A 22895-nucleotide genomic window follows, 5' to 3' on the forward strand; every position below is an offset into this window, starting at 1 on the left:
TCCTCCAGATTGCGTTTGAAGAAGGCCAATGAGGTAGTCTGTTTGACATGAAGTAGGACTGTGTTCCAAAGGTGTGGTAACCTCTGGGAGACAAAGCTGTCCCTCCAGCACATTGTACTTATGTCAGATACCAGGTTAATGTATTTAGAGCTAGTAACCTGTGTACCACTTGAGGTGCAGATATGCAGCATTTACAATAAAGCAGGGTCAGAGATTGCCTTGTATGCAAGGCAGAGATTGCCTTCGAGTAGTCTTTATGAACCAGAATAAAGTGACAGTTATTTGAATCTCATCTGCTCATATCCCATCTTACTTTCTAGTACTCTGCATATCCATTTACCAATCACCCTCTCCAGAACTTTTATGCAATGTGATAGGAGTTTGATGCCTCTGTACTGCTCATAACTGTGGCTGTCCCCTTTGTTCTTGTATACTGGCACAAATATGTCTAATCTTTAGTCATCTGGTATACGCCTTTCTTGTCCCACTGTTAAGACTGCCCTCAGGAGCCATTTCTCCCCTGTCTCGCCCAGCATCTATATCATATCTGCTGTGACCTCATCTGAGCCTGCTCCTTTTCCTGACATAATTTTCCTTAGTGCTATTCTTACTTATTCTATTGTGGGCTTCTGTTCTCCTCACACTGTAGACTGTGTCTACAGTGAGAGGAGAACAGGAGCCCACTGTAGACTGTGTCTAGGGCAATACAGCTTATTTGGTGTTTTCTTCATTTAGAAGCTGCTGGAAATACTCCTTCGATCTGCCTTTGATGCCCTGTGGACTAGTGAGCAGTTTATTGTTGGCATCCCTTATGAAGGGTGTCTTACTATCTTTTTTATCTTTCTAACTCTGCCTTGCAACCTGATATAAGTTCTTTGTGCCACCTATGAATCACTTTCCAGAAGCTGATTGCCTCCGATGCCCTGCTTTTTGCTTTTGCAACTCCTGTCTTAGCTTCTTTGTTAGCCAATCAGTATTTCTTCCTAGCCTGGTCAATCTTTTCTATCTCTAACTATTTTCTGCACTCCTTCTTTCTTTTGATTACTTCATCCAAGCATTAGAGTGATTTCTGACAAAGTTCAGACTGCTTAGTATGTTATCGTTAGGAACAGAAAAAGTTAAATACATAAAAGAAAATGTTTTGTCTTCCCTCTCAAATGTGATATGGGTGATATTTGTAAAAAAACCTGAACAAAATAATCGGCTTGCATTTACTTGGTTAATTGAATGTTCATACTTAGGGTATTTTCCATTACATTTGCTAAAATTTTCTTAACACACACACACACACACACACACACACACACACACACACACACACACACACACACACACACACACACACACACACACACTTATACCATAATTTTAACCAGCCTGAGTTAATTCATTAAAATTGACTGTTTACCAACCTAGAATTGTTCTCTGCTTTAAACACGTTGCTTATTGAGATAGGCCCTGGCCTCCCTATAATCCTAAATAGGATAAACTGGTTTTGTTGAGTAAATGAATGTATGAATGAACTAGAATGAGTTAATTAATGAATAAATGGAAATCTGTACATCTATCATGTGATGAATTGCAATATTGGATATGCGTACTTTTGATGCTTTTTCAAAACCTTATCCTGTTAGTGATAGTAGGGGAAATAGTCTTAGTGTTTTCTAAAAAAAATGGCTACACTGTGTGTGTTTCTGTCAAAATGTTGATAACTACCTGGGTTTCTGGGTTACTGCATTCCTAGCTGGCCTTAGGCATAGGCCAAATAAGCAGCTGCCTAGGGCACTGCTCTAGCAGGGGCGCTTTCCCAGTATTTATTTGATGTAGATAAACCAGGATGGGGGCACCAGGTGTTGTGGTGGGGGCACCATGGAGCCCTTTTGACTAGGGCACCAGTTGACCTAAGGCCACTCCAGTCTGCATTACATCCATCAAACTAAAAGCAGAATCATAACTCAGATGGACTGCAACAGTTTGTCACATATTATAAATGCAACCTTGTATGATCTTTCCTTATAAAAAGTAATAACAATACTTTATGTTTTTTTAAACAAACCTTTATTGAATTATCACTTGTGACATAGGCAAATTTACATTTATACAAAAGTAATCAAACTGTATTAACACATTAGCAAACATAATACTTCACATATATTACTATATATCATATAACATGAGCAACATTACATAAACAATTCAATTTCTGCCCCTTTTTTCTTTAAATAAGAAACATCTTTATTAAACCATCACTTACAACATAAGCAATCATACATTTATATAAATGAAAACAAACCACACTGACACAATCCTAGTTGCAAGCATTTTACGTCACAAACCATACTGACATACTCCCAGTTGTAGACATTATACATCACTTATAATCTACCCAATTGTTTTCAGTCAAACATTACATAGCTCATTTAAGTCCTGCCTTCTTTTAAACCTCATTCCTCCCCTGTATGTATTGTTCCCTCAATTTCCCATTTTTTCCCATGTAGTTTGCCCCTACCCTTTTCTAAAGCTCTCCGTTGCAGTTGTTTTATGTCTGTTACTATAGTCACTACTTAGTTTAGATTTTGATTACCATAGCAAAGAGTAAGAAATAGTGGAGTCCTAAATGAAAGACCAGCACTTGTAGAGTTTTTAGTAGACTCTTGAACAGAAGCTGCCATTAAAAAAGGAATACTTAGTCGAGCATATAAAATATTGCCAGATAACTATAAGAATTGATCAGAGGAGGTTAGAAAGGATTGGGAAGAAAGAGATAAGAATTCACAAAGAAACAATAGGAGGATATATGCATGTCTACCAAATGTGCAACAAAATCTAGAAGATTTAGGATTTTTACTTGGAAATGTTTACATAGATATTTTTTTACCTCAAGTAGATGCCAGAGAATTTGTCCTCAGGTAGACAGCAAATGGAGGTGTGACAGGGAAGAAAGATACTTAGGAACATATTTTCTGGGAGTGCAGTGAGTTGGCGGAATTTAAATAACTCTATTATATGTTGTTCAAAATGTAGATTTGCCATTTTTCATCTCAGATTCTACCACATTGTTCTCATCGCTCATCTGTGTGTGTTTCTGCTAGTTGTACAGTATGGTACATACTGTTAAACACTGTTTTATTTTTCAGACTCATCCAACAAGTATTATCTGTATTACAGATGTCTAAAATGAGTAAGAGTCATAGTTTAAAAGTGTTGAGGCAGTGCAGAGGAGGATTTCTGACTCAAAGAAGCACTCCAGTGACATACTTACAGTCACCCCCACACACATTTGTGTAATGGCGGGGCAAAGAAAATACATGAAATGTTTTCAGCTACAAAGGAGGATGTGCACAGCCTGATTGACCCTGAGAATGGTGAGTGTCCCAAGTTGCTGTGGTATTGCACTACAAGAAAATACAGTGTAACAAAATATAATTTCCTATGGATGGCATTGGCTGCCAGTTGCTGATATTCCTATGGCTACAGACTTAACAACATAACACAAGGACATATTAGGGGCAAACAGTAGGCCCAGCCTAGTGACATGATGATAATAATGCTGCATGGAGCCCACTACCATGCATATCACTAAACTCAGAAATAAGGACTTATTCTCAGAGTTGCCCATCTGAACCAATTTTTTCCAGCATGATACAGACACCCTGTTGTGTGAGAGTACATTTTCATCCCTACCAGATACTAAAATCCAAATGGTATCACTCAGGGAACATGTACAGAAAATGTATAACCCTGCGGACATCAGAAATTCACAAAATGAATGAAATAATCTGACTGTACTGGATTCCAAGGCTGATGAGTTTATAACACTTTGCAGTAACTTCAGAGAGTTAAACAGTACATCTAAATTTGATTTGTATCCCATGGTGTTGAAAAACTGAGCAAGGCAAAGCTTTAGCAACTCTGGATCTAACCAAAGGCTGTTGGCACATTCCACTAGCTCCATAATCTAAGGAAAATGGCACTGTCTATACCAGATTAACTTTTCTGCTAAGGAGTCCTACCTTTGGTCCCCACAGATCACCCACAACATTCCAGAGGCTGATAAACAAGATTTCAAGATCTCATATCAAATATCCTGCAGTCTATCTGTGTCACATCATAATACTCTGAATATTAGAAATGCCATCACCTTAACGTCTAAGCTGCCGTGAATTCATGTCATTAGGCTAGGCTGATCATTTAACAAGCCAATGCTAGTTATCCATGGCAGAAGTCCACTGTGCTGTCTAATAGGCCTATAGATAGTAAAACCACAAGCTAAAATGTTGACACAATATAGGACTCGCCCATGCCAACCACAAAAAGCAGGTTAAGGCCTTTTTAGGTATGATGAGCTGTTATCAAAAGTTTTCCTCTGATTTTGCTTCCATCTCTTGTCCCTTGCTGACCTATTCAAAAGTAAGGCTTTATTGAAAGTTCAATGTTCAGGTGAGGCTGAAAAAGACTTTAGCAAGCTAAACAGTCTGCTGGGTTCAGAACCTATACTGATAACTCCTAACTTTTCCAAACAGTTTCTAGCATGCACTAATACCTCTGAAGTAAGCTTCAATGTATACCGCTCAACTTCTTAGTATAAGAAATCTGGACAAAGCCTAAAGTAATGGGGGGCCAAATGTGCAAAAATAGAGACAGATGATTTTAAATGTTGTTCTTATAAACTTATAAAGTTGCTAGAATACAGGATTTGCATTAGCATGTATTTTCTGTATTTCATTATTTAGTAACATCAATTGTCTGTGATGTGCCAGAAAACCACAAATTTTTTGTGATAAAGATTAAAAATATGAGGACAAAATCTGGACATTCTACAAAAATTGGGCAATTGAGAAGTATGCTTCAGTGCAATATTTTCTTATACAATATGCTACATCAACAGAAATCTTAGCACTTCTAAGAAATGCCAAAACAAAGTAAACCACAAAAAACAACAACAAGGCAAAATAGCAAGTGGATCAAAAATGAATTAAAAATACCAACAAAAAAAGCAAATATCCACCTCAAAGGTAGCAAACCAACTCAAGGAAGAAAGAATATTAGGTTAAATATACAAATCTACTGTGGAGCCATATTTGGAGATTAAACTTTTATTAACCAGCAGCGTTTTGTCTAACAACAGATAGACTTCATCAGATTCAGATTTTCCCCATAATGTTTTGGTCCTTATATAGTTACAACTCTAGCTGATCAATAAAAACTAATTGGTTAATTGTGTCACATAGTCCTCTCTTTCAAAAAATATAAGTTATGTATTTTGTATAATGAACAATGTACCACATACCACAATACTGTTAACACCTTCCTCTAACTTTTTACTAAAAATAAAATGTATACCTAACCAGTGCATTTATTGTTCATATAAAAGTTAAACCTAAAAACAACTAAAAAAACTAATAATTATCTTTCATACTTGCAATTCTAATTTTTTTATTCAAAACACCATTTTATATAAATCTAATCATTATGTGTACATAACCAATAAAATTTATGTAACCTCCTCAATAAAATTCCTCTTTAAAAATTTGAAAACACTTTTTAAATAACAACATATATTTTTGTCTATATACTGAAAGTGTTTGAGCTCTATTCCTAAGTATTGGGACCAAGGAGGAACAATCATTGATGCCAGGGTTTTGAATGGCATCTGACCTGAGTTGCCAAATTGGCTCACAATACCCGATAAAATATTTCCAAGGTCCCCTTCTTGGGTCCTTTGCTATTTTTTCTAATAACAGGAAAGAAATTTGTTTAAGACCAATGCAAACCAATGAATGTCTGTACAATGCATTCTTAGAATTTTGTTTTGAAATCTCATATGTTCATAAATACGCCTTCTTAACTCTCGCTCAGTTTTCCCTACAGAGAAGGCATCACAACCATACATTTTACTCAATATATAAGCTCTTTTGTATAACAATAGTTATCCTGAGAGTAAATTAAAGAAGGAATTGCATTATTTAGTTGTATTTGAGTTTGCTCTAAATGTAATTGCATTGGTTATATTTACCACAGTGTTTTGTTCCTCACTTGTTGTCTTTAAACCTGACTCCCCTGTTACTTTCCACTATTTTTTTTTAAATTACTTGCCCATTAGTAAATAAACATAGGTCTATTACCTACTACACCTTTTATTTTTTTTCTTCGTTTGCTGAAAGCCGCCAGTATTTATTAACAATTTCTTTAATATCCAGTGCACCTGAACTGTATTGCATAGTAAAACTTCTAAAATAAATCTTGCCATTAGAATTATTGTTGTGGTTAAATGAATCATTACTATTATCTATAGCTTGTTCTTCTCCACTAGTATACAAGCTACTTAGTGATTGTTTTGCCATTGTACCAGGACATGATAGTCACACACCTAGAAGGGGATGGTATTTTATTCCCCACCCTTGTGAAATCTCTTTACTAAGTGTTCTTACAAATTTTTTGGGATATTGCCTTTCCAAAAATTTACCCTTTAAAACACTCCTTTCCTTTTCAAAGGTTTCCCTATTCAATATATGGGCCAACCTGATGAACTGGTCTCTAACCAAACCCTCTTTTAGGAATAGGGGTGTGCACTGGAAAAATGGAAATAGCTGTTACAAAACATAGGTTTACTATAGATGTTACAAGAAAACCCTGTAGGTGTATTTACAATAGTAGTATCAAGAGAGTTAATCGATTCCTTTCATCTTTGGTGGTTAAATCATAAAAAATTAATGGTTTAATTTATATATTCAGTGAACTGTGGAATGATATTGGTATCACCTGCCCATAAAATAAAAATATCTTCCAAAAAATGTAGATACAACTTGATATGCTCATTAAATTTTGAAGGAAACACAAACTTTCATTCCCAACTAAGCATCACTTGGTTAACAAAAATGGAGACACATTCAGCCCCCATTGCCACACCTTTGATTTGTTTGTAGATTTTGCCATCAAACCAAATAAAATGGTTGTGCAACACAATATCCATACAATCCATCAATTATCTAATTTGGTTGGCCTCTATAAAATCAGAACTAATGATAGCTTCTAAGAATAGTTGCAAGCCACCTTCTTTAGGAATACAGGGAAACAGGTTAATAACATCAGTTGTAAGGAACGTAGTCTAGGTTCCAGTAGCCAGTCATTAATCTCCCTCCCAACATCCCAGGAATTTCTGGCCATATGGATATTAAATTCCTGTAGAGGTTTTAACATTCTATCAATGAGCACCACAAAAGGATGCATTTGTGAACCCATCGCTGAAACAACAGGTCTAAATGGGGGGGGGGGGTCATTTAATCTTTTATGGATTTTGGTGATCCCAAAAATGGCAGCAATTTTTTAAAAAAATCTGTAAACATCTATTTCATTACCTTACTACATTAAACTATTTTCAAGAAAATAATCAGTTTTAGCATTTGATGTATTAACTTCATTAATAGATACCACCACATACAATCCTGAGTCATTAGCAGTCTTGTGTGCTGCACCCACACAATTGTGATTGTCAGATATGGCCACTCCCCACCCCCCTTGTCCAGTTTCATGATTCTAATGGAATTATTCTTTAATCCTGTAATACTTGATATTCTTTCCTACTTAAATTCTAATTTGTAGGAGCCATTTTAAACAGCATATTCTTGATAAATTTTCCATTCAACTGCACTGAAAAATGCTTGGACAATGGGGTTTGACTGGGGCATAGCTACACTTTTTCTTCTCAGTTTATTAGTATAATAAGCTGTGGAACAGGTGGAATCATTAAATTGTAAAGCAAAATTTAACTTATGTGCAAATAATTTAAATTCAGTAAGACTGTCCACCAAATTGTAAGAAGGTATAGAAATAAAAGTAAAGGGTGACATATTCGTTAGTTATCTTAAAACTACTGTAATTGTAAATTGTAAAATGATTTTGTTTAATAATAATAACTGGATAAGCATCTGTCTCAAGTTCTAAGTCAAAATCGCAGTCACCTGCTACCAATAATGGGTCCCTCTGCTCTTCCTTGCTCTTCTGTTACCTCTCATAACACTCCCCCCTCTCTGATACTGAAAAGGGATGTTGCTGTCTCTTGAGGGATTGTTGGACCTGCTCACTAGCTGCTCTGATTTTCTCATGGGGAAAAGTCTAAAGTGTCCTAAATATTGAAATTTGAATTATGATTTTCATTACTACAATTAAGTTTATCAAAACACTCATGTCCCTGGTTCAGATCTTGTGGTTTGTTTTGTGTATTACTCTCACCACTAGATGTAACATTAACATTAATGTTCTTGTTATACTCATTCTGTGTGATATCCTTAATCAAAAGCACTTCACCTGTCTCATATTGTTTCTTATCTCTAGCAAGTTTTTTTATTTTTTTTTTTACCTTACTAACATGAGAATCTACCCACAAAAACATTTTTATATTCTGAAACTTATTCAGTAAATAATAAATCATTTTGATTATATTATGCAAATCTTTCACTTCTATTGTCAAATTGTCAATTGGTTCAATATTGTTATGCATCATTATGTTCAAGAGCTCAAGTCCCTGCTTGTTAAACAATTCTATCAAATCAAAATAAAATTTAATGCCAGGAGTAACCTCTTTAGGAAACTTGTGGTATCTCAAGCCTTGGGATACTCTTTTGACACATACACATTCTTTGAAATATAAGTTATCAAGTTGTAGACTTCTCAGTCTAAAAAACTTGTTTTCCAAAGCTCATATCCACTGCTACCAATTATCACTCTTAACATTGTTTTAATTTTGTGATAATGTTCTGAAATTAAAGAAATGCCAGTTTGCAACCAGATGTTGAAGTCAAATGTAACATTAGAAGTGACTCTTGGATTGTCATTGAATGCATTTTGCCTTTTTCAAAAAGATGAACTATTTAATGAATTTAGAACAGTACCCTTTAGCATTGTGGTCCACCTCCCACTAACAGCATGGTTACAGATTTGTCCAACGTTCGATTCTGTGGCATCAACAAACTGGGGGCTTCTATTTGGAGCTACTGTCATTAGAGTAGCTTCACCAGTAGAATGTGTTAGTCCAAGGGTGTTGGAAAGAAACACATTAGTCTGATAAGCTCCCTATAACAGTGGAATTGTTTAAAGAAAGTGCATTCACTTCATTGTTTTCTGGGCAGTCACATGGTTCCATTTCCAAAGTGAACAGACTGGGACTTCCATTCAATGGTTCCACTAAATATACCATGCCAAACTAGAGTAAACTACAAAAAACAACAAGGCAAAATGCCAGGTGGATCACAAATCAATTTAAAAAGACAACTATCCACCTCCAAAGTGGCAAACCAACTCCAGGAAAAAAAATAATATTTTGTTAAATATACAAATCTACTGTGGAGCCAGATTCAGAGATTAAGCTTTTATTAACCCCCACCTTTTTGTCTAACAACAGATAGACTTCATCATATTCAAATTTTCCCATAAAGTTTTGGTCCTTACATTGTTACAGCTCTAAATGACCAGTAAAAAACTAATTGGTTAACTGTGTCACATAGAGCTCTTGTTCAAACAATCTAAGTTATACATTTTGTAAAATGAACAATGTACCACAATACTGTTAACATCTCCCCTTTTTACTAAAAAAATTGTTATATGTCTAAACAAGCTGTACTTACATTTATTGTACTTACAAAAGTTAACCCAAAGCAACCAAAAAGCTAATTTTACAAAGAATTATCTTGCATACTTTCAATTCTAATTTTTTTTATTCAAAACACCAATTGTTGTACATCTAATCATTATCTGTACATAACCAATACAATTACTGTAACCTCCTCAATAAAATTCCTCTTTAAAAATTTGGAAAACACTTTTTAAATAATAACATATATTGTTGTCTATATATTTAATGTGCTTGAGCTCTATTCCTAAGTAAAGCAACCAAGGATGTACAGTCATTGATGTAAGGTTTCCAAATGACATCTAACCTGAGTTACCAAACCAGCTCATGATACTCAATAAAATCTTTCCAAGGTCACCCTCTCTGTTCCTTTTCTATTTTTTTCTAATATCAGGAAAGAACATTACTTAAAACCAACTCAAACCATTGAATGTCTGTACAATGCATTCTTAGAATTTTGTTTTGAAATCACAAAATTCTAAGTGCAGGCTTCCCAGGCAGCAAAGTCTAATGCTTTTAGACAAGTAGTCATCTTCTTCATCAAAGAGTTTTGCTTAGCTGAATAAGGAGAAATGTGCCTGAGATCTTGTATATCTATATCTATCTACGTAATGTACATTTCCAATGCTTGTATTGCCTTAACAAGTATGATCATTTTCATATTTTTTTAATTTTAATGTATTCTGTATAGGAGCTTTTCTCCCCGGGCCTCCCCTGAAAAAGGGCTCATGCTCAGTCAGACATTTCTGGTCAACAAATGTTAAATAAATAAACTGTTCTTTTTGTGCTCTCCCCCTATTCATCCAAACTTATTAAACCCCTGCTGCCCCTCTAGCTAATCTACCCTTATCTTTTCATATGTCTCCCTTGACTATGTAATTCACTACTCACTTATAGAAAACTCTCTAAGTAATACCTCTTTTCACTTTATGCTCCCACTATACTACATATGCTTACAGCATACATGAATTCACATTACACCTTCTTTGTTGCAGAGCAGAATGAAACTTCTCTGCAAATAGTTAACACAACTGCTTTTGATTGTCTCACTCAAAGTAATTGATTACAGCTTATACTTTTCAATAACCTGTAACTCAAAGACTGCACATTCTATATTGAAAAATTGTTTTAGTATTTTAATCATTGTATTATTTTAATATTCTATGTTTTTGTTTATTATTGAGAATTTTTTTTGCCCAGGCCTCCTCTGAAAAAGGGCAATAGCTCAGTGGGACTAACCCAGTCAACAAACGTGAAATAAATAAATAAATAAATAAAATAAAAGAAACTCCACAAGCTAGTGTCCACATCAAGAACCATAATAATTGCATAGTCTGGAGAAAATCTCCAAACAAAACAGGTTGGCATAAGATATACAAAACATTTTTAGATAAAATGCTAAAAATCCACAAGTCTTTTACCATGTTTTTACAAGTGATTACAGTACTATCACATCATGCATGCTTTAAATACAAGCAAATCAAATTACATTAGTACCCCATTTATAAAATTGTAGTCAAACATTGATTTAAAGTGACAGGCTTTAAAACTAAAAAGATCCATTGTCCAGTAATAACAGTAGATATCAAAATGACCATGCAATGACCAAATACCTTACAAAAGGAAGTTAAAGTAATGTTTTAATATTCTGCACTTTAAAATAGGGTTGAGAGGTATAGCTTCATTCAGAGTATGTGAGAAGTCATGGACCAGAATATGTAGCAGTCCTAGGGAGTTATATGAGGAGGGTATTGCTGTGGGTACACCATACCACACCATCATTTATAGCCCAGGACCCATTGACCAATAAATGATGATGTAGTATTCAGCATTACATAGCTGAGTAGTGACACAATCATTAATTGCATTGACAGCACAGAGAATATATTTTTATAAAGGAATGCAGCATCACTGTTGCTGTGGAGTACAGCACACACATACACACAGCCACTTCAACAAAGTGAAATAGCTGAGATTCCACAAATGGTAACTGCAACACTGCTGGATCTCTTCCTTAACAGAATATACTAATAATTCTAACTCCGCAGTCATGGCCAAATCATCAAACGTATTTCTAAAATATCCTGAGCCTTGACTTTGGAGCACTGTGGAGTGCTCCTCCAACACCCAAGGGATTGTGGCAGCTGGTGGGAATGAAAATTACGCCCACCAACTGCATTATCTCTACCTGGTTTCCCTGTGTGCCACAGCATCATTACATAGTAGGCACACAACTACAAGAGGTATTGAATGTACTCATTCAGGGATTTGTCTCGGCTTGTGATATGGGTGCCATTGGGATCTTGTTTAAAAGTTATTCCAGATTTCTGTATACATACATACATACGTTACAAGGAGAGTTAGCTGTCTGGGACATTCAGAGATTGTGAATTGCTGCCTCATCTTGTATTAGCTGAATATGTAGTGCTAGAAGCTGATTTTTTTCATGTGGTTTATGTATAATGGATCGTGACCCAGACAGTTTGTGAGAATGTTACATACAACTGTCTGCCCTGGTGCTGTTATTTGGTATAGCAGCCCTTCAAGATGCCCAGAGTGATACCAAGTTACGTAGCACTATGTGTACTATAAATAGCTGGTAAGGCAATGGCCCTGCTAGGTCAGATGGCTGTTGGTGATGCACAATGACTGCATGCCAACACTGCAGTTATTTGCAAAAAATAAAAAAAATCTTTATGGGGGCAGCTGCAGGTGAATAATTCTAGGTATTGTACTGTTTGTACGTGGAGCAGACTATACTGTGTATCTTTATGGTTCACTTTGTCTATGGTGCATGACTATGGTCCTACGTGTGCTAAGGAGTTGTAGTGTATTTTATGGTTCATAGATAGTTTCATAGATTAGTACTAAGCTAACTGTTCTTATGACCCATTTTAAGCCTAGCCAATTATCCCTTGTGAGACTCAAACCCTGCACCTTGTGTTTGTAAGGCAAACACCTTAACCATTAGGCCACCCTATGTGTATGAATTGTGCTACAGATCTGATCATTTACAAGGTTATTGCACAAATCTAAAGCACAAGACAGCACACTATGTTTATGAATATGGTGGCTAATTAAAAGAACTCTGTATCAAATGCCATTCCTGTAGCAAGTTGGTTACCATTAACAGATATATGCTGCATTCTCTTATAGTACTTTACTTAAGTCTGAACCAGTGACATTGACTCCAACCAAATATGTGCATTTCTGAGGTCAAAATTAGTTGTCTATTTGTAAACATCCATTAATAATAACAGCAACAACCTTATCAATAACAGCAAGATAAAAAAAACACAAATGATGTAACAGCAAAGGAGAATCTGTTCTTAGGTGTCACAGTCCTCAATAATTTTATTTTAACATTCATAGTTAAAAACTTTCTCTATGATTAATTTCAGTGAAAGGCTACATAAGATTACAGAAGTTTAAGGATGACTGTTTCATTTAAAAATATCTTAATTTTGCACCTGATACACTGGAAGTGTTGACAGTGTGAATTCAGTTAGTAAACCTTCAGCTACCATAGCAACAACCAATCCAAATGTTCACTCGTTTTGCTGGTTGTCTTAGATGTGCCTTATGAAGCATGCAGTACAGCCTCAGACATTTAGGCTATTAATTTACACACTCTTTGCCCTGTTTTTGTATGTACATTTAAATCTATATATTCAAATACCTATATATAAATATATAAATAATAGTGTTGATCTGATGGGTGTCGACACACAGTAAGAAGAGTGTATATATCATTTCATTAGCGTATCTTGTTACTTGTATCATAATGCCAGTAGATTATTTAGAAACTTATGCACACAGGACAGTCAGCATACTAGCAATGCAGAGTACAGCAGTAATGTGATTGTCACCTTGCTATTATGATGACAACTAATAACTCCACACTAACAATGTATTTGTAAACAACATAGCAGTTTTGTTGTATATATATTATCACAGGTACATTGTAGGAACTGATGGTTTTCACATTAGTTATACTGCAGCATTAGTTAATAGGGTCATGGGTAAGCATTAGGCTAGCCTACCTTATGGGCCATTTAAACCTAACCAATTTGGTTCACAGGTTCACAGATTAGTACTAGGCTAATTGCCCTTGCAAGCCATTTTAAGCCTAGCCAATTATCCCCTGTGAGACTCAAACCCTGTACCTTGTGTTTGTAAGGCAAACACCTTAACCATTAGGCCACCCTCCCAACCCCAATTTCCCTTTTTCTGCTGGAAACCACCTATCAAATTTGGTTATAGATAGGCCTTGCCCATCCCACGTTTAATAATTATGCAGTACCCCTGATGAGAATAACTCAGATAATCTGAGGGGACCATGCACAGAATAAAGCATTTATGAGCTGCCTATGTCCTTTAGTAGTACAGGAGGCACTCCTGAGCTACATTTTCTGGTTCCCATTCATAGGTCTATGTTGCAGTTGAAAATGGACAGGGATATATTTTCTTTTATGTGGATGGAGAGTCTGTTCCAGAGCTGCAATATCCTCTGCAAAATATGCCTGTCCCTCTACACTGTTCTTTCGGTGTACCAAAGAGGTTTAGATCCCTAGACCAAGTATTTCAGATGCCATTTGACTTGCTGATGTGCACTAAATCCATCAGTAATGGGTCAGAGGCATACCTCTCAACCACTTAGAGCAAGAAATCTGGGCAAAGCCATCAAAGATGTGGGCACAACGACCCCAAAATAAGGACAGTTTTTAACTATTGCACTTGCAAACTTAGAAAATTGATAGAATAACAGGTTTTGCATTAGCATGAATTTTCTGAAGGGTATGAAGTCTGACTTCAACCCTCAATGGTTTGCCAGAAAATCACAGTTTTATGAAAAATGTAGCAAAAATATGATGCAAAAATCTGGAATTCTGTAAAAACCTTTACAGGTGAAAGTTATGGTCAGAAGACAGGCAGAGATTACTTCTCAGTAATCTGTAGGATACTGGCGTTAGTGATGAGGTTTTTAGTCGGTCCATGTAGGACATGTTGTTTATGCCTTTTATCATTTTAGCAAGGTATCTCTGTGGGAGTTCCAGTTGTTGCATGTGACTGGATAGATACATGCCAACGGGGATATTATATTCAATGATTGGCCTAATAAGGGCTGAGTAAAGGGGGGCAGTGACATCCCAAGATCTGGACATGATTACTTTGTTTATAAGCTGTGCAATATACAAGGGTTTTCTTACAACAATAGAGACATGTTGGTCAATAGTCAGGTGACTCTCCATTTAAATTCTCAAATCCCAAGCAACTGGATCAACTTTTAGGGGGGTATTGTCAATGTGGTAGTTTCCTGGGGTAGATGACTTCCAAAAAGATACACTAATGCATTTTTTAAATAATGCATTTTTGGCATGTAGTTCCAGACCATGATTTTGACTCCAGTTATTTATTTGAGACAAACCTTCATGTAGTATGGCTAAGTCATTTGGGGATTCAGTGACCGCTCCCACCTTGCAATCATCTGCAAGCTTAGTCTGCCATAGATCTTTGGTTTGGCTTTTTCTTCAGAAAAGTAGATGCCAGACAGGAGAAATCCCAGTATAAAACCTTGTCTCTTTGTGAAGGTAAATACCTCTATTTTGATTTCCTGCATCCTTTCTATGAGCCATTTGGCAATCCATAGTATGACATATGGATTTATTCCCTGTTTTTAGCTTTTCTACTATGCCTGAGTGGTGAATTGTGCCAAAAGTTTTGGTCAAGTTGAAGTATGGAGTATGTACTGTTTTGCTTTCATCCATTGCTTTGGTAACCTTTAAAAGAAACCCACCAGGCTGAGTAAGCATGACCTGTCCTTGACAAATCCAAACTGGGACAGATGCAGTGTTTGGAGGTTCTGCATGTCCTGATTGACTAATTCCAAGTTAAATCTTTCCATGGCTTTGCATATGAGGCTGCTTAAACTTGAATCTGTAATCACTTGGCTCTGTGGAAGGTCTTCCCTTATGCAGGGGAATGACTATAGCTGTTCTCAATTCACTTGGTGCAAAACCTGTATGGAGGTTGAGATTGAACAACGTTGTTAGGTGTATGGCTAAATTTTGCTTCATACTATTTAAGATAGATCCACTGATAGTGTCAGCACCCATCTATGCCATTTTTTTAACTTTCAACAGCACTTTTAGGACTTGGTCTTGTGTGATAGCTGGACAGAAGTCAGTTTCAGGTATATCTTGATGAACAGGTAAAGAGGAGAGAGTGGAATTTATCAGCCACTAGGTTTGCTATATCTTCAGCCTCGGTGTAGGTAACAATGTTCACAATCATCTCAGTGAATTGCACATAGTGGTTAGTGATATGAGGAACATTTTTACTTTTATGGCTTACGGTGGAAACAGTATATGAAGACAAATGAAAACCAATTTTAACTTAGGTTACTGGAGTAAATCAGGAACCCATAGATTTTGTGATGATCATGTAAAAAAAAGGAAAATGTCATGCTATGTATATTTCGATATTGAGATTCATTTAATGTTGTCCACTTTATCTCTCTAAAAATCCATACAATTAATTGTCTCATTTCAAGATCTGTCACCACTTAGAGGGTACTTAATTCTGAAGGAAATCATATTTTCAATAAAACGCCACCTCCTTTGAATAGTAGCCTGCTCATTCATGAGTAGTTTTTCTATCGTTCATTGAAATCATGTCCTCTCATATTTTTGAAAGTAAACTGAAGTGGGCAATGTTTCCAGACTGAGATTATTGAACTGCAAAACAACAGTGTTATGGTTGTCATAAGCTGTATCAATATTGATTTACCAGAAGGCAGAATGTTCAGTAAAACTTTAGAGTAGCAGTAACGTAAAATACGATGCACTGTTTAATGCCTATATTTACCTAGCAACACAATTAATACCATACATAGGCAGGAATGAGAAAAATTAATAAAGATATAAAATATGTTACCATCTGTAATTAGACCTTTGAAATATAGCATGTAATGCATTGAGGGATTGCCATATTAAATTCAAATTGACAATTCTCTCATAAATTTTCCCATTTTATTGACTGCAAGACTTTGACCATTAAAGTTGCAACTTGTCCAAGCCAGTATTCTGCACTGGCAAATACTTGCTTTTCCCTACTCACTATCTTAGTGAGATGAAGTACTGTTACTAGGGTTACCACCTGTCCCAATTTGCGAGGAACAGTCCCTCTTTAGGCAGTTATGTCCTACAAAAAAATTGTAAAAATGGCAAATGTCCTGAGATTTTAGGGCAAAATTATTTCCTATATTTTATGTAATAGTTGCATAAAACAATTATTCTGTATCTGAAACACCTAAATGTTATAAGAAACAGAATAAGCAACAAAAATGTTACAATAATATGCTTTTATTTAGGCAAAAAAAGTGAAGTTCTGTCCTTTGTACTGGCTATGGGCATGTTTTGGCCTGCAAAATCTGAAGTTTGTACCAACATTGTCCCACTTTGGGCATTTGAAAAGGTGGCAACCCTAACTATTACTTGCTGTACAGTGGTTAGCCCCTCCCCCCATCATTCCCTATCTAGTCCAGCTGCAACCAACATTTACGTATTTCCAGATTTTCAGAATCTGAGTTCCTGGAATAAGAGGCAGGAACCTAACAGCTGTTAATTAGACCACTTGTCTTACCCCACTGTGTGTGTATGTACCTTAGACAATACAGTAAAACAGTTGGAAAAAATATTTTTAAATAATAAGTTAAATGCTCTGTAGTAAATATATTAGTGATTTTTTTTTTCTTTTGTCAGTGAGCATTAAATTTCATTTTGTGCTGTATTTGCTGTTCTTCTGTTTATAAAACAGTCTACTAACGAGCTTTAATGTTGCTTTACAGAGATGTGTACAAAGCCTCCTGGAGGAGAATACTTCACATTTACACCTGATCAGGAGTATTACAGCTGGAACGCCAGTGTAACTGTCTCTTGTAAAAAAGGATACAAGCTTTTCTCAGCTGAAAAGAATTATACATCAAAGTGTGTGGAGCCAAACAATAATAAATGGGAGATGAATGATCCTCTTTGTGTAGGTGAGGAAATATTTAACCTATTAGATACAGTAAAAGTAAATAATGTTAAACACTCTAGTGTTGTACCATGTGATCTGTATTGTCACATTTTGCTTTTCATGTGTTTCTCTGTCCTCTGTTATCTCACTGTTCATTAAATTCACATTCTTTGTGATTGAGAAACATGTTGCTGTATTCTAGCTCCTATTTTCCCATGTCACCGTTCTAATTACTATTTGTATACATTTAGTGGATGAATTGCAGGATTTAACTGTCTTACTAGTCACTGTTATCTGATCAACTGGCAGTTTAGAGCTGAGGACTAAGGTTGTGAGGTGCAATAGAAAGGAACGTCTCACTTCTAAAACAAACCACAAACGGAATCCTAGAAACTTACATTTATTACTGTGTTTGGTAGTTCTATGACATTAAGTATTGGGATTATTTTGCAGGCAGTCAGAAAACTGTCTAAATTCTTATGCAGGAAATGTAACTATACATATAGTAAAGCCAAAACCTTTGGACAATATTTAAGTTCCATTTAAAGTACACAATGTATCAGTTTTAAACAAAATGCCATAGATGGTAGGATACCTACAGACTGTACCCCTTGTGGAAAGTGTCATTTTTTTCTAAACTAATGATCAAAAGCAAAGAGTTGATCTCTGTTAAAGCAGTAAGGTTTTTTTTTTTAGATTGAAAAGTTAATTACATATAGAAGTGAACAAATTGTTTATATGGCTCTTTGTTCTTGTTCAGCTTCTTACAGAGGTAAAACCTCGTGGGTGTTAAAATTATGAGCACTGGAACATTTTAATGACATTTGAAGTTGAAAGGGGACAAATGCTTTATATAAACTTACTTTGCAGCAAAGTTGAGCAGGATTTTTTTTTTACGGGCGTTAGTAAAGTACCCCAGAGTCATGAGAGCCAAATGGACTGGCAAAACATATTACCAATTAAGGAACAAATGTGGCTCATTCATTTAGCTACACTGTTCATTCCAAGTTTAAATGAAATTTTAGAAATCGGACTTTTGATATAATTCCTTTTAATGGCCATTGGGTGTTATTCTAGTATTACATTTGTCAGTTAGTTTTTAAGATTTTATATCCATAAATTACTAATTTATATATGATTTTTATTGTTTTTTCAAGATTTTTTTTTTCAGATGCAAAGTTTGTTTCAGTGATATGTTTATTATTGAAGAGATACATTAAACAGGGCCAGTGTTAGCTGTGGGGGGCCCAACAAACTTCAACATAGGGGCTCCAACAAGACAATTTCCACATCTAACCAATATACCTTTAGACATTCCTTTTGCGTGATGCTTTTGTATCCTTTAGTACAGGTACTGCAGGTTATAAACCTTTTAAATGATGAATGGCAGACATTAAGAAATAATTTGTAGTTGCAGTGTCATTGCATTGCAATGCATTGTTATAAGGTTGTGAGCAACAATGAGGTAGCCAGTGACAGAGAGCCATCCATAGAAAAATATTTCCTGCAGCTGCAGTCAAGCAGGTATTTCATATGTCTGAGACATAGACTTGGACATGAATTACAACATCTGTGAGTACACACACAGCATCTGTAATCAAAACAGTCATAGATATATTCTACTGTGTATAAAATAGTAACACAGCCATTTCAAATTCATTTTGGAAGATTGTGTTTTTTTTACCAGTGAATGTTTCCAGTTACCCTTGTTTGGGGTATGCTATCAATGTTTGGGGTATGCTATCAGTGTCATCTTGTTATCTAATGTTTCAGGCCTTTATTTGAAACCTAATTCCCAGCAACTGCTTCTGCCCAGTGATTTGAGCTGGTAGTATGTTACATGTCATATGGACAGGGGCTCACATGCTTAGAAAAACTTAATTAAAAGAAACAGTGGAATCCTCATTCACCAGTTATGTGCACAACACACAAAAGATATACCTAAAGTGCAAGCGCAAGAAAAAAACATATGATAGGTACACTGCAGACAGAGAGCTTTGGGCAAGTATCCACAGTGCTAAGGAATTAGAGTAGCAGGCATTCATTCTAGCATTCATTGATCCACTGAAGGAAGGACTGTGGCTGACCAAGTTCGCAGATGACTGCAAACTGGGCACCATAATCAACTCTCCAGCCGACACAAGCATCCTCCAAAAGGGCCTCATAGAAACAGACAACTGGTGCCAGAGCCATGGCCTCAAGCTAAATGCCAAAAAGTGTATAGTCATCCCCTTTGGCAAAAACAAAGTGCCCACAAATTACCACATAGGTGGTAATCCATTAAGTACAGAAGAAGTAATTAGGGACCTGGGGACCCAAGTTGATAGCAATCTCTCATTTGACAACCACGTGGCCAAAGTGGTTAGAAAAACATTTTATATAGCCCACCTAATCATGAAGGGATTCACATCTAGATCAGGGGAGGTCATTGTGCCTCTTTACTCATCCCTCATCAGGCCCATAATTGAGTACAATGTCCCTTTTGGGATGTACCTTACCATACACCTGCAGCAACTGGAAAGACCCCAAAAGTACCTCACCAAGAGGATCAAAGGGCTCAAACAGATGCCATATGCTGCCCGGTTAAAGAAACTCCAGCTCTACTCAGTGGCATACCGCCTGCTCAGTAGCAATCTGTGCCTGACGTATAAAGCCATGTCCAACCCGGAATTAATGGACATGCTGCACCTCAGAAAATCCAAATCCCATCGAGCTACGTGCTTGAGACTTGAACCTCAGCACTGAAATAAATAGGACATGCTGGAGGGACAGATTCATAACCCAGAGGCTCCCTTCACTCTGGAATAAAATCCCAGTCCAGGTTAGGCAGAGCCCCTCATTGACTCTCTTCAAGAGGAATCTTGATGAGTGGATGGGAGATCGTAGGTTTACCCTGGGTATCACTTCTGTGTCACTGTTAGACAGAGGCACAGTATGCTAACCTCGAAAAAGGGCATAGCAAAATTAATTTAAAATGGGTGGCGAAAGCCAAACACACTCTGGCTAGGCTTATAAATGCCCTAGGGCAGATAGCCTAGTATGAACCTATGAACCTTTGAAGACATTCCTCCCATGTTCTGGTGAGCAGCCCTTGTGGTGCTGTAGATACGCTGCCACAAAATAGCCTCACACAGACTGCAGCCTCTTTAGCTTTTCCTGTAGAACTTGATACATGGTGTGAAGATCCACCTGTTGTGTTCCCAGTAATCAATGCACACAGTGGTGAAAGCTTCCACTGCATTTGGGCTTTGTGTTAGACCTTCCTTATAAAGAGCTGAAGCAGTCTATAGCTTTGCATATCTGTAGTAAGACGATCAGCTTCTTTGTATGCATGTACAGTACCTCCCCATTTTATGGATGGTGATGGTGAGCCATGAACCATTATATCCCCCCTTGTTGCTGTTTTGTTGCTCACTGACCATCCACAATACTTACTTGTCACTGCTGTTTAGGTTTCTTGCCCAGTATGTCTTTCCTCCCCTGTGTACGGGTAGCCTTTTATCACCAACAAGTGTTTTTGCGGCTGGTTGTCCACATACCTTTATTCCTGGCTAGTGACTCCAGGTATGGGAAGGTTCTGCTTCCCTGTTGAGCTGCCTTCAATGCTTTCCATTATTATGATGTGCCAAACCCTTAATTCATATTCCTGGGTTTTATGTGGCCACTGCTACTTACATTCACCCTCCTAACAACTTCATATCTGTATGACTTTGGCTGCCTGTTGCAATACATAACTCAGTACCCAGATATGCCTTTTTAAACACCTTTATTAAATTATCACTTAATATATAGGCACACACACATTAATATAAAATAAAGCATATTAAAATGTTTTCATTTACATACATTATACGTTACAAATATGTTTTATTTATTTATTTACAACTATCATCAGTCTATCATTACATAAATTGCTCAGTTCCTGTCTTCTCTTAAACCTCACTCCTCTTTTGAACATTATTCTACACATATATTTCCCACTAATTCTATTTATTTCTATTTAATTTGTTCCTCTCACTTTCTAAAGATATCACTTCCAGTTCTTTTATCTCTTTTACAATATTCAGTACTAAAATACAGTTTATTTAGATTTTACTTTCCATTTTCTAGTAATTTTTTTTTGGCAGCCAATAGAATTAAATTTAGTAAGATCTTGATATGTTTAAGAAATTCAGATCCTGTAGCTCAAATGAATCTGCCCACTCATTACACTCCCCAAAAAACATGCTCATATTTACCTCTTTCTTCATCATCATGCCTTCAACATTTGCTATCTACCTGAGGAAAAATCCTGTAAAGTCTGCTTGAAGTATTGAACACTTCCAAACAAAAGTTCTAAATCTTCTGGACTTTGTTCCATACTTAGGTGCCATAAATATGTCCTTCCATTGTTCCTCTGTAAACTAATTTTCCATTTTCTCTTCACAATCTTTTCTAACCTCCTTTGATGGATTCTTATAGTTATCATGCAATATTTTGTATGCCCGACTAATTATTCCTTTTTAATGTCCCTTCTGTTCTAGATTCAACTAAACACTCTATCAGAGCAAGTCTTTTACTCCTCTATCCCTTTATTTTTTTCTATACTCTGATAAAAATCACCTGTAGGGAAGGTAGTCTTTAACCTGCAGTCCAAACTTCTTTGCCTCATCCCACTGTGTTACCGTTCTCATTCTAGTTATTTGCTCACAATGCCTTGATTCCTTTACCAGTTTTCTCCAGTAAATTCCAGCCCCAGCTTGCCTGTCTTCTGTACTCGTATTTGCAGTCATTCCTATTGGCAAACTCTCCTTTTTCCATTTCTGTGTTGGCTTAGTTCCTAGAATACTTTCTAGAACTTTTATGGATATAATATTCTGTAAAGTTGTTATTATACTCCTTAAAGGAGTACAACAGGTTTCTCTAATGTATTCCTTAACTTCACGGCCCTTTTCCCTCCCTATTTGCATTGTCCTCTGTAAAGCAACAACAATAAAGCATTTACAATTTTTATAATTCCCCTTACTTCTGTAACAGAAGCCTACCTTCTCATACTGTGATGGTTTCACTTACAAAATGATTCTCTCACGTTTGAATAAAGCTTGCTGGAATCGCCCAATTACTGACATCATCGAGGCCAGGCAGTGCAGGCACTTTTTTTTTTTTTTTAATCCGTTCCCTCCCCCAAAGTAACATCACCACAGCCATCATCAGATTCTAACTAAAATAATAAGACCCACCCATTCTGTGATGTCATGGCTCCCTTGTC

General features: G+C 36.3%; 1 protein-coding gene across 2 annotated transcripts in view; it reads left to right on the forward strand.

The window, feature by feature from the left end:
* The window catches only part of LOC122806395 (receptor-type tyrosine-protein phosphatase U-like), a 1549454-nt gene that overhangs the window by 575973 nt on the left and 950586 nt on the right, over positions 1 to 22895 (forward strand). For both annotated transcript variants that reach the window (XM_044076762.1, XM_044076771.1), the window contains one exon: positions 17478 to 17669. In XM_044076762.1, the coding sequence (XP_043932697.1) occupies positions 17478 to 17669 (192 nt within the window). The remainder of the gene's footprint in view (positions 1 to 17477; positions 17670 to 22895) is intronic.

The sequence above is a fragment of the Protopterus annectens genome, chromosome 1.part1 (assembly GCF_019279795.1).
Source record: "Protopterus annectens isolate FY-2018-M chromosome 1.part1, PAN1.0, whole genome shotgun sequence".
NCBI classification, from domain to species: domain Eukaryota; kingdom Metazoa; phylum Chordata; order Ceratodontiformes; family Protopteridae; genus Protopterus; species Protopterus annectens.